The 12,782-nt window shown below is 37.9% G+C and overlaps 3 protein-coding genes across 4 annotated transcripts in view; all 3 read left to right on the top strand.

Moving 5' to 3' along the window:
* The first annotated feature begins 2,866 nt into the window (after positions 1–2,866).
* On the top strand, positions 2,867–3,694 carry LOC141445848 (ribonuclease P protein subunit p14-like). The gene is made up of 2 exons (XM_074111946.1): positions 2,867–3,023; positions 3,397–3,694. Exons 1-2 carry the CDS (start codon positions 3,001–3,003, stop codon positions 3,692–3,694), a joined length of 321 nt encoding a protein of 106 aa, XP_073968047.1. The 5' UTR covers positions 2,867–3,000.
* A 118-nt stretch (positions 3,695–3,812) lies between these two features.
* Positions 3,813–4,441, top strand: LOC139991925 (mitochondrial intermembrane space import and assembly protein 40-B). Its single transcript, XM_072012334.2, has one exon. It carries the CDS (start codon positions 3,813–3,815, stop codon positions 4,281–4,283), a length of 471 nt encoding a protein of 156 aa, XP_071868435.1. The 3' UTR covers positions 4,284–4,441.
* Positions 4,442–5,003: 562 nt separating this feature from the next.
* Sima (HIF-1 transcription factor component sima) overlaps positions 5,004–12,782 on the top strand; it is a 37,820-nt gene continuing 30,041 nt past the window's right edge. The window contains exons 1-4 of one of the 2 annotated variants that reach the window (XM_072012313.1): positions 5,004–5,454; positions 12,071–12,258; positions 12,348–12,496; positions 12,591–12,776. In XM_072012313.1, the coding sequence (XP_071868414.1) occupies positions 5,411–5,454; positions 12,071–12,258; positions 12,348–12,496; positions 12,591–12,776 (567 nt within the window). In that variant the 5' untranslated portion in view covers positions 5,004–5,410. Of the gene's footprint in view, positions 5,455–8,941; positions 10,517–12,070; positions 12,259–12,347; positions 12,497–12,590; positions 12,777–12,782 lie in introns of those variants that run through there. The other variant, XM_072012312.1, reaches the window with a different exon arrangement.

Below are 12,782 nucleotides of genomic sequence, written 5' to 3'. Positions count from 1 at the left end.
TAACGGCAATATGACGCGTGCGGTATCGTCAAGGAGAACCAGTCCCATCGGCGGCTCGTGTAGGTACGGAGTTTAATGATCATGAGGAATGTTCTTATTTTCGTTGCATCTTGCTGTCTTCTTCCGTTTTCCTCATTCTCGATGGATTGCGTAACGCGCACGCGCTCATCAAATAAATTATGCGCCATCCCGGTAGTCCAGACATTGAATCACGATTTTTCACGTCGTAAAAAAAAAAAAGAAAGGAGAAATGTCGCATGGTATATCACGTGTATTTTAAAAGCGTTTACGCACGGTAGGTGCAAGATCTTTTAACCTTTGAGCGCGTAACCTCCCGTTCAAACTGAATAAACTTGCATACGGAAGGTGTGCGACCCCGGGCAGTCACAATGAAGTACAGGAACCACGCTTCCTGGTGCAATTTCAATCTTTTGTTGCCATTATTTTTGTCATGACGTTTCATTCTATTTAACATTCCTTCGGTCTGATACCATGCATTGTTTTTCAGTGAGAGCCTCGCCCGATAATGTTCCATCGCGCGTGAAATATTTCGTTGCGAATGTTTTCTTCTTTTTCCACTTTTTTTTTTTATTTTATTTTTTCGAAAGTATCGACGAGTCCGCGATTAAATACAGCCGTATAAATACGATGACTTTACGATTCTTTGTTATTCATGACATTCCGGCGAATACACCACTTTCCGTAGTATAGTTGCCGTGACGTCATTAGTCTTCTATTGTATTCGATGACACGTTTCTATCGAACTCGATACGAAATTATAGTCGCTAAGGGGGAATTGTAGATTATTCTGCAACGTTTCACAGACGCGTATCGCGAAACGTATTTTCCAAAACTTCCATAAATTTCCTCATAAAATCTATCGAATCACTTGCGACCAATAAAACGTAAAATGTTGTCATTTAAAAATTTCATTATCGCGCTGGCAAATGTAGGACTTATGTAGTTGTATATGATACGCGTTATACGAGCGTATCTTTATGCGTTCCACGTATACATGCTTTTTCATAATTGATACGTTATGTACGAACGAAATTAAAGCTCAGGGTTTTTGATGCACACGCGCGCGTGTTTCAAGCATCGCATCATCGATCGTCTCCTTAAATGAAAGAAGTCCGGTTTGATTGCATCTCCAACTGCAATGGGGCTAGAAAGATGGCCAGAGAGCGTAACCACGTAAAGCGCATCGATATTTTCGAGTTGTAAATTTTCGCATGTTCCTGCGATTTCCTTTTAGCGCACCGCAAGTTGCTACGCCACACATTCCGCCCATCGTATATGTACCATTCTTTGCTTGACTTGTCCATTTCTTCGCCGAGTAAAAAGTATTCTTTTACTCGCAAATTTTCGCGAGGTATCCTAGAAGTTTATAGAGAAATGAGAAAGTCTATCCATTCTTAGAATATTTTGAAACTGTGAAATACTATACGAGAGTGCTTCCGACCTTCTACGTCATTGGATTATAGCCCCTGTATGTAAATAGTCTGCATGGAGTAACAAAAATCCCATGATCGAAACAATAACGTGATGACGATCCCAATAATAAAAGGATTTTTTAAGTTTGTATCTTAAAACAAAATTTTTTGTGCTGTATGGCTGTATTATATAGGATAATGCTCTAGTCCTATTCTCGTCGCGTTACGCCAATGCGAAAGCCTCGTATACAGGGCCCACATGGAACAGTGAAAAGTATAAGCACAAGGGTCTTGGATAGCCCAGTCGCTGGATTCGCAATTGGTCAGAGACTCGAATACGCACCAGGTAACCTAAGCATCAATTCTTTCGCAGGTCGCACATTCGAATGTATCCCTAGGTTTGTCAAAATCAGTCGGTATTGAAGAAAAGGAGGACAGATGTTCCGAGTGTCAAAAGGGAAGCGTAAATGTTACAGCAAGTACGAAATCTAATGTACTTCCGTTCTTCTTTCATGTCTCAATCGATATTAGGGTTCAACGTCACAATGCACGATCGTTTTTTTTTCTCCTCCGATATCAGCAATATAATCCCATGATACGGTAAAAGATAGAGAAAGAAAAAATGAACAAGATAACTTCACTTTTTTTACAACCAGGAAACTACTGAAATGTCATAAAAATGTAGCTACTTTCAGTGAAAGTTTAAAGTTCTCTTTGTAACCGCTTTTAACCTTGGCTATTGACATTAGCATTGACCTTGCGCGAAGAAGTTGCGCTTTCGAGTCCAGTTAAAATAATTTCCTAAACTCTCGATGTAATTAGTTTTTAATTTCGTTTGTTATTATTTAAAGATACTCACGCATTAAAGGATTTACCGAAATCATTGTTAAATGTATTAGAAAGTTATTAATTGAGAAATATGTAATAAACTATCATTTTATAAAAGAAAATGAATACGTACTGTCTTATAAATCATTAAGAGATTATAAATTAAGATTAAAAATTTTCAGTTGATAAGATTTTAAAGATAGAATGAGGGTTAACTATTGATATATAAGACGCTTTAGGTTTATGTCGATAAATTCTTCATCCACCCTAATGTCTCGCAGAATTTCGCAGGATAAAGGCTAGTTCATCAACTGCCCTGAATTTATATAACCATTTTGTAACTAGCAATCGCATTAAGACATTTCCTAGAAATCCAATCATTTTATTGGATAACGTTTATAGTCAGTTATACCGTTCTTTCAAAATTCCCCTATAAGTATTTCTAGATAATAATTTTCAAGATAGCATACTTTTCTTATTACTATAATTCCGATTGAAAATTAACGCATGACAATGTATTATAAAAAACCAGACACTGTTAACAAAATACAGTACTGGAAATTAAAAATTGCGATGTCACCGACTGATACCGCCATCTATTCTTCGCACAATGCGTTGTTAACGCTTTGTTAGAAAGGCATGGACGAAGTGCCGCAGTATTTGTACGAAAGCTCTTCAGAAGTTCTGTTTTAAATTCGTAGATATCAAATGTGAGTCGCGAGTTAGTGTTGTGTGTACTATGTATTATTTAGACATTTCTCTGTTAGTACATTTAATCAGCTTTTAAGATCTTTATCTTTACACATATAACCTAACCTAGATTTCGAAATGATATAATCTGTATGGATAAAGATTGCAGTAAAAAGTTAAATATGAGTTAATTAAGTACATGCGTTTTGGAAATACAGTTGTCTATCTTATTTTAAGAAAATGTACTCTATTTCATTCATAATTTACATTTTTTACTTTTGTGATTTCATTATATTCGTTTACTGTGCAATCTGATGAAATAATTTTTCATTTGTAATTTGTAGATGTTTATGCTATTTGTCCTTCTATACAAAACTTCAGTGACTATACTTTACATTTATAAGGAAAAATCTGTATACTCAGAATATGTTTTTTTTATTTGTAGAATACTGCCAGATAGCCCTAGTCTTGAAATCACAGAGGTCTATCTAAAGAAGAACATTCTTGAATCAATAAGACAATTGTTCGGTGAAGAAGGAACCAAGGGTACCATAGATATCCTAAAATTTGATTCAAAGGAACACAGATGTGTTCTAAGGTGCACTGATGATTGTTATGTACGTCTTCGGGCAGCTTTAGTCGTAGCTGGAAAATACGAAGGACATTCTTGCATCTATGCTATTCATCGTGCTTCGGCAAATTTATTATCATTTAGTGCAAATAGTCGGAATTATCAACATTAAAGTACAAAGATTTAGAACACGCTGAATTTGGAAAAATTCAACATTATTTATTTTTATTTTCTTTCTTAAAGAACAAGTTCATATCTTTGCCTTTTGCATTTTTATGAATTAGTTAATAATGCCATTCATCCACAAAGAAGGTAAAGATACTATAATCTTTGCTTCAAAGGAAGATCATGCAACGCCTAGTAAAATAGAACTTCCAGAACCAGAACCAAGTCCTGGTCTCTTATTATCCAGCGGAGAAATTAATTGGAATTGTCCATGTTTGGGAGGTATGGCTACTGGACCATGTGGTTTGGAATTCCGTGAGGCCTTTTCTTGTTTCCATTATTCAACTGCAGAACCAAAAGGTTCAGACTGTTATGATGCATTTAAAACCATGCAAACATGCATGGTACAATATCCAGCATTATATGGGAAGAAAGGAGGATCTTTGGAGGATTTGGAAGATGGCGAAGATCCAATGGACGAGCATAAAAAAAATTTAGAGGTCGATAACAAAGATTCTCACTTGGAACCAAAAGTAAAAGAGTTACCCCGTACATCCAGTATGGAAACAGGAGTAGAACAATCTAATGTTAAGTGAACATTTGTTGCCAGTGAATAAATAATTAACGTATTTGCATAGCATAGTGAGGGTAAATTTTCACCAAGACTTAATGAAAGAAGATCTCTGAAAATTTTGCAAAAAACAGGTTGTGTAAGAAAGCATTCTTGTACAAAATAAAGTACTCTTAAATCCTGCTGCTTTTTACCCATCTGTTTTTTAACCTCTAGTACAATAATTCACAACATTCACAACATTTACAACATGTTATTAACAAAGAGAAACCAATCTATTCGACTGCAACTTTCATTTTATTTCAAGAAATCTGAATCTCGTCAGACAGATATACATATTATTTCTCATTTAAAAGTCAAAACAAATTAATTTTAAACATGCAATTAATAGTTTTATTTCTCGCGTTTGTTCACTGTCTCAAATCTCAATCGATTGTACATATTCTGTATGTAATAAATAATAAATAGTTCCTCGAATTAATACATTATTGCCTATTCTCCTTTCACTTGTGACGCACAATTTAGAAAGAGAGATAATTTTTTCTTATTGTGACATCAAGTTTTGAATGTCCTACTTTATAGCGCGGCAACAAAATGGTTGACGTCACGGCCGTTTGATGGCGGTGCGATCTTTCTCTACGAGAAAGATGGAACCTGTGTTGTGACGTCGACTTTACGGTCTCCCCTCTTCCGTTCCAACCCTTGGGATAGTTGGTCTCGTGTATACAACCTCTACCACCACGCCGCGGTCGTTTACCACCACCACTGTTGTAACGAACCTCACTACTACTACACTACTACCTTCACCATCGTCATCATCATCGCCATCACACCATGAGTTTGGCGTTCGTCGAGCGTTTCGTACGGGTAGAGAAGCACAATGTGTTTTTGTTTCATCACGCTAATGAAAGTAACTGAGCAGAGGTGACGTCGCGTACCGTGTGAAGAACGTATGTTGGTGCATCGATTTTGATAACGGGAGAACACGAGAGAGTCGGTGCGAGCAAAGTACGGCAGAGACAATCAAGCACGAAGAATTTTGTGACGAGCCTGTGTCGAGCTGTAGCTTAAATACGTTACTTAGCAGTGACTGAGACTATCCACAGTGTTGTACCATCTGAGAAAACTTTCTTTAAAATTTTTCACCGAGCTATGGATCCACCGAAGAAAGAGAAGAAGCACAAGGAGAAAAGAAGGTAAGTGAATCGTACGAAAAATTAAAGCTCAGAGCACCCGTATGGACATTACTGCTTCTACCTGAAGTTTTCCTAATTTTCACGAGAAAATTTCAAGCATGCCGTTAACTACGATATTCTACTCTGTTCGATCGCATCATTGTACGTAGACAGACACTGTTGAGCTCTTGGAATTGACGAACTCCAAAGACAAATTCAGTGTATCGCGCGCGCGCATTTCGCGTTGCATATGCGTGAGTGAATGCGTGCGTGTTTGACGCAATCGCGTTTCCTCCGAGTTGAGTTCCCCTCTCTCTCTCTGTTCCTCTTATACTCTTTTTGTTCCTCTTCCATTACCGATATCTTTTTCTCCCTACCCTACGTTACAAGATTACTTTACATCTCTTTCCTCTAATAATTCGATCTCTTTTCATTTGTTCTCCAGCTGCGATTGCGTACATTGTTTAAGCGGGACAATCAAAGTAAAAAAAAGTTTCGCGTACAAGGAAATGCGGTAATTCACCAAAACTTGATTCAGTCTTTGGTTTTTACGCAGGCCGCCACGTTAGGTCGGTAAAACCCATAGGGCCTCAAAAACCTGGGCGGGGATATAACGATTTCTTTTTCTTTTCATCTAAACCACACGTCATTCAAACGAAATTACATGCACTCGAATCGAGCATTGTTACATATGATGTAGATGTCCTTGCGTTATCGTATTCCTTTGGGATAATTCCATTCTAAGGCCAAAGAGCGAACTTTGTTACTTTTTTGTGTACGTTCTATTGTATCGCGGTAGAAAAACAAGCTACACTGTACATAAATCGTACTCTGTACTTGTTTTCGTTTTTTTTTCACGTGTGCACGGGGTATTCATTCTAATGGTAAGTTTCGTGTTGTATATATTTACTTTGTTAGAACGGCATCAGTTGTATTTAACACAGTAAACTTATAGAATTTAAAAAAGGAAACGATAGTTATAACCTAAAAATTCGTGATTGCCATGGAAACTTACTGTATATGTATTTACATATACACAATATCTTGCGCACTACGATATCATATATCATATATTTATTTTCTCACAGTAACTTTTCTAAGATAGGAAACTAACGCGAAAATAGTACACGATGTACGTGACAGATAAATCAGACTCGATCGCAAAAATAGTCAGTTCGTCTTCTCGAAATTATTAAAATTCAGATAAATCAAAAGCGCTAGTGTTACGCGTATTATGTATGTATGTATGTTAATATTAAGCGGCATAATCAAAGAAACCAACCCACATGGAGATAAAGAGTTATTGCTATCCTTGTGTACGTGTTTCGAGCTTGTGGCTTTTCCATATAAGATATACATATTTTCCAAATTTGTTTAACTTACGGAATGGTCGTTTAACTGATAAGAATCTACTTATAAAATGCATTAATAAATTAATTTCGTTTGACGAACGATCAACAAACGATCAACAAATTGACCAAATTGTTTCTTAACAATCACCGGCAACGTAAACATTAGTTATCGTGTCTCGATCATTGTGACGTTCGAAAGATGTCCATGTGTATAGCGTTTTATGTGTATATGTTGTGTACGTAGTGTATCATAATGTGTCTATATATATACAGATGTATATCATACATTTATATGTGCATGAATGTAGTAGCGCGTTATTACGTGAATTCATAATGATAGTTCGGTTCTTCGTGTAACCCCATTTGGAGGAAAAGGAGAACTCTCTCTGCTTGAGGCTACGTAGATACGTAGCATATGCATGTGTAGGTGTGGATGTATCTCTTGCACGGTGCGATAGAGGCACGCACACCATCGTTTCGTTTGGTAGCATTGTAATATATTCGAATGTTGAGCCGACATGTGACCTTCTGGCAACTTTCTTTTTCCAATTAGTTCCATATATTAATAGGTTGTTTATATGTTCGTGGAATTATCAAATCCTAAGCTATTTTTAGTAACCTCGCCTGTAATACGTCCAATTTATCTTCACAATTCCTAGAAATTTTTCTGTGACATCCGATTACGTTTAGTCGGATTTCCTCGAATCGAAATAATTAAGTACAGCGAAAAATATCTATGTATCGTTGAGTAAGATAGGTCTATATTCGTTTTTAATCGTTCGTTAACTAACGCTCAGAAAATTAATTCTGACCGAAAGGACGTAACATTCAGAAACCAATTTTCTTTATCGATCGATTTACGATCTTTTCGATAATAATATTAGTTTGATAATTTTCGAAAAATTTCCCTATGATTCTTAATCATTTGGTAATACGTGTACTATTGGTAATACACAGAGATAGTTGAACGATACGCGAATAATTTGAACAATATATTCTATATAATTTTATATTTCGGCAATTATTACAATACACAATTTAATAATACAATATAGAAATTTATTCTCTATGTTAACGTGTGCAGTCGTTTCGGTTCTAAGCGATTCTGTTAGTAGGGATCAGTCGTAAGCGACTGATCTCTGTGTAGATCCAAGCAGACAAATTATGTAACATGTACTTTTCTTGATCGACTTTCAAAGCTTTTGTTTTGCTAACACGCACTTACGAAATGTTTGAAATAGATCTTATACATTAATCAGAAAGCTGCCGTTACATGCTTCTTTACATTTCTTCGAACATTTGCAATCAACAATAGTTATTGTAAATGCATATTGCACATGAATAATGTGTTAATAATTAACTACTCAGAATCAGATATCATTTCCGCATTTGCGGGAGCCATAGTTTCGTCGATCAAGGCCAATTGTCGTAGCGTGTTGTAGATCGGCACGTGATACCCATTCCTCTACTAGATCTACGACGATCTACCGCGTTGTAAAATCGTGAAAGCGCGGAGAATATATGCCTCTATCCGGATGATTGACTATTTTAATTCGATCTGATTTATTCGACCAATGCTTACAATAAACTCGGTCGATTTATATCAAGAACAAAAATATACAGAATGCTTTTAAAATCGTGATAAAAATAAGTTGAAAATATAGAATAACATTTTTTCGTATAACGATCAGTTTTTAAGAAAATTACATTTGAAAACTCGTATCAAATATACTTGAACTTGGTTAGTTCCCGAGTTGATAAGAACGGACAATCGGTAGTAACTTATTGTACGTGTGAAAATAGGTCGAAATGATGATTTTATGAGTGTCTAATTTTAAGAATGCAGAATTTACAAGTATGTGTGTTTTCTTCTAGCAGATGTTTCAATGCGTAATGCGTTTTAATCTAATATACTATCTTGTTGTGCGATTCATTCGATATCAAAGTAAACGTCGAACATTTTTAGTCAAAATCGGTCGATTTTTTGATCGTCGACCGTTTGTAGAAGGGAGATTAACGTAATTGGAAGATTAGCTCTGATTCGTTGGAGAACGAAATCGAGGGAAACTGGTGTATCGCGATAGGTAGTATCGTTATCGCCGGAAGATAGCCATCGTTCCAACTGTGCAAGACAACAAGGTTTTGTATTCTCGGGTCTAGTATCGCGTGAACAGTCGACTCAGTGAAAATTCGATCTTGCTGCGAGCGATTTCTAAGTAAGTTTCTAGACGAACCACGAGAATGTCGCTTGAGTGCAATCGTCCATAGGGATAGTCTTCCGTGGGATTGAGAATGTTACGGTTATACCAAATGCGACACGTGTATGATCTCGTGAGTTTTAACCGACCATACGTGTATTATCTATTTGAAAATAGTTTGTCCGTGTAAGACGTTTTCGAAACGAAAAGAAATTTGTAAAAACGAAAGGAAAGAAAGTCAATTTAAGCGAGGGAACCTAACAGAAGTTACAAGAATTTAGAAGAAGAGGAAAGACGAACGAGAGCAGTGGTTCATCCGGGGCCAGTCTCGTGGAACGTCATAGAAAAAGAAAGAATCGAAGAAAGGAACACGCGTGGCCAGTTACAGCAGCAAGCGGTTGATGATAAAAAAAGATCACGCCATAGGAGGAGGAGTTGCAGAGAAAGGAAGAAAAAGAAGGTGCACACCATAGAGAGGGGGAAGCAAAATCGGGCCAAAGTTTTATTTGTCGTCTCTTGGTTGTCGACGTAACGAGTAACGGTGAAGAAGAAGAGGGCTACGACGACACTCGGCGCCGGCGTTTCGAGCATCGTAAAAATCTGGATAAGTCAAACGATCCATCCTTCCTTCATTGGCCACATTCTTCTCGTCGAACCGGTTGCTTCTTAAGGGACACGGAAACGATCGAGCGCGATGATCGCGTCACGTGTCCAGCCGATCGATACGCTGGCCGATAATGAACCCGGTCGTTGCTCCGATTGGATCGCCAGACAGTCAGACAACGCGAGTTTCTATGACGATCAATCCACCTTACTGTCTTGCCAATTCGCTTGTGCACAGATTCAACCCCCTGACGATCATCATCATCCTCTTAATCCCTGCGTGGACAGTTCTTACAATGACCAAGGCAAGAATCCGTTCGAATCCCGCTCTGCGGACGTTGGAACGCTTGCTTATCAAGTTTCCCTACCATGCATGGAATCGTCGATCCCTATCGAGCAATTGCAACCTCAACTACAGTCTCAATGTAGCCAGCTTCGAGACTGCGCGCAAAATATTCCTCCTAAAGGCGCTAAGAATTGCCAGCTGGGTCCGGTGGATGTCGAAGATTTGGCTCTATGTTTCGAATCCGATAAGCCACAGACGAATTGCTCATTACGAGTTTATCGGCCGAGCAGTTCGTCGAACTTTCGTCGTCGCGTAAAAGCAACGAGATACGGTCCCTATCCAGGTTCCTTGACGAACGACAAACAATTTGAACAGCCTGGATTTTCGTCGATGGATGTTTCGTCCAGTGATCTACCGTGTATGGATTGGCTCGGTGGACAATTCTGTGGCTACTTCTCTCAACCGTTTGCTTTTTGCACCGAAGAACGATGGCTTCAGTGTCCAGAAAGCGATCGTTGCCCTTTGTACGACACCACTTACTCGTATGGGCAAAACGTCCTGCCACCGTGCTTGTACGAGGATTTGCCAAACAAGTATTACCAATACGAGTACAACGAGGACGAACAGCTGCTCGAGGATTATTTGTAAGTGCTCGGTTCACCGGGCAACGGAGGTTCGAAGTTTCGTTCCTTATCTGTTTGCCCCTATGGTATGGTAGGTATAGGGTTTGGGATTGCAAGGATTGTAAGGATTGCAAGTGTAAATATATTCGAATGGCGTCTTTGTTGTTCGTTCGTCCTAATAACGTAGTGCATACATGAATATTCAAAGGAATAAGTTATCTTTCTTTCGATCACTCAAAAATCAATGAATGGTGCTATAAGGTAGCTTATAGATAGGTTTCTCTCTGGAGGATTTTATTGCAGCTTTTACGATAATCCCTATGTTTGTTTTTGCTCAGTAGACTGTGAATTTTTATGTATTTGTAGGAAATTTACATACGCAGAATGCATGTAATATGCAAAAATATATGCAGAATATACAAAGAACGGAATACGTCGCGTTCTTTGTTTCTACTTTTGCAAGGAAACAGCTTTAAAGTTCCGTAATTCTGTTTAATCAGCGTTACCGTTACGTTACAAAACGTGTTCGAAGTTGTATAAATATGCTCAGTCTAATGACCATAACGAAGATTAAACGATGAACTTCCAATTAAGTGAAATATGCGTGGGATTGGAAAAATGCGGTCGTTTCGTTCCATGATGGTATGGCCGTACAAGTATCCAGGACATTCTGAAAGAATTTTCATGTCTAGAGACATCGATAAGAGGCTTATCGTTTCGAAGGGTATATACGTAGTAGCAAAGAAAACTGTGGATGGCACGACTATAATAGCATTTTCAAGGAATGGAGAGAAGAACACTGTTCGAAGGTCACTTCGTACAAGAGATAACAACCATTTGAGATAGTCGAGACGTGACAAAACGTGTATTTGATGTAAATCTCACCTTCTTCCTGTTATTTACGTCGTTCCATATATATATATTATATTTAATATATATATAAATATATATATATATATATATACTCGATTTGTTATAGTCAATTAAAAGGCACGAAATTGTAAGTAACAGATGGTCGATAATTATCAGTCATATTGACGTCAAATTTCGAGTGACACAGTAGGTGTAAATCTGTGATTGAACGTTAACGTACTTCTGCCGTCTCGTTAGGACCCACGATACTTCATGCAGTATCGTGCTTGTTATTCTTATAATCTTACAGTCATTCAATCGTGTCAAAGTTACGTAACAGAGAATTGAAAAAATTATTCTACCAGGTATTTCTCACGTTTAATTCGAAAGTAGCTAGCGAAATTGCGAAAGTACTTGGGCAACTTTGCGCGAGGGTCTTTTCAGACGAAGGTTTAATCCTGTTGTCCTCCTTGGGACTGTTTGATCATTCTTCTAAATGGAAATTATATTTCGACAGATATTATTAAGACATAGATAACGAATAAAGTGTGTTTAAATATTTGGTTTTAGCGTGCAATAATGCAAAATTTCATAGAACACGAGCAGAGCAGAGTATTTCAGAATTTGAGAACAAAATATGTAAAAGAACGTGATTGTGAGAATAGCAGGGGGTTAACGAGACACGAGATTGCATTAAGAATACAACATATGTTTGTGCTGTAGGTGTAACGAGAAAAGGAAGGAAAAGTCTCGTGATGCTGCACGATACCGTCGGAGCAAAGAGACTGACATTTTCTCGGATCTAGCTGCTGCTCTTCCATTGCCATCGGAACAGGCATCTCACTTAGATAAGGCCAGTGTTATGAGACTAGCAATCGCGTATCTCAAAGTGCGCTCAGTGGTTGATTCCTGTAAGTGTTTACATTGAGTTCAACAACATTTTCTTTACTCACAACGTTTCAATCTTCAATATCAATCTATCCTCTCGTTATTCCTTTAGTTCCAGGTACACTGACCAAATCCGAAACATTGAATCACATGGACGAATTATTCTCCAGAGCTCTAAACGGGTTCATGTTGGTGCTATCCAACGATGGTAACATGATCTATCTGTCAGAGAATGTCAGTGATTACCTTGGTGTTTCTCAGGTGCGTTTGTCCGATACGAAAAAACATTTGCCAACGATGGAAAAGAAGGAAAGAGAGCCGATTTTTTAAGGGAATCTGTTTTTGTTCGTTTTAGATGGACATGATGGGTCAGAGCGTGTACGAGTACAGTCACCCATGCGATCACGACGAATTGCGGGAATGCCTGTCCTCGAAACCGGCTGAGAAAAGTGACAAGCGTGCTTGTAGTTTTTTTCTACGGCTTAAATGCACACTGACCAGCAAAGGGAGGAAGGTCAATCTAAAGAGCGCTTCCTACAAGGTAAAT

Source organism: Bombus fervidus, chromosome 11, assembly GCF_041682495.2.
Source record: "Bombus fervidus isolate BK054 chromosome 11, iyBomFerv1, whole genome shotgun sequence".
In the NCBI taxonomy this organism is placed as follows: domain Eukaryota; kingdom Metazoa; phylum Arthropoda; class Insecta; order Hymenoptera; family Apidae; genus Bombus; species Bombus fervidus.
The sequence above is the reverse complement of the archived record's forward strand: the minus strand, read 5'-3'. Positions and strand labels throughout refer to the sequence as shown.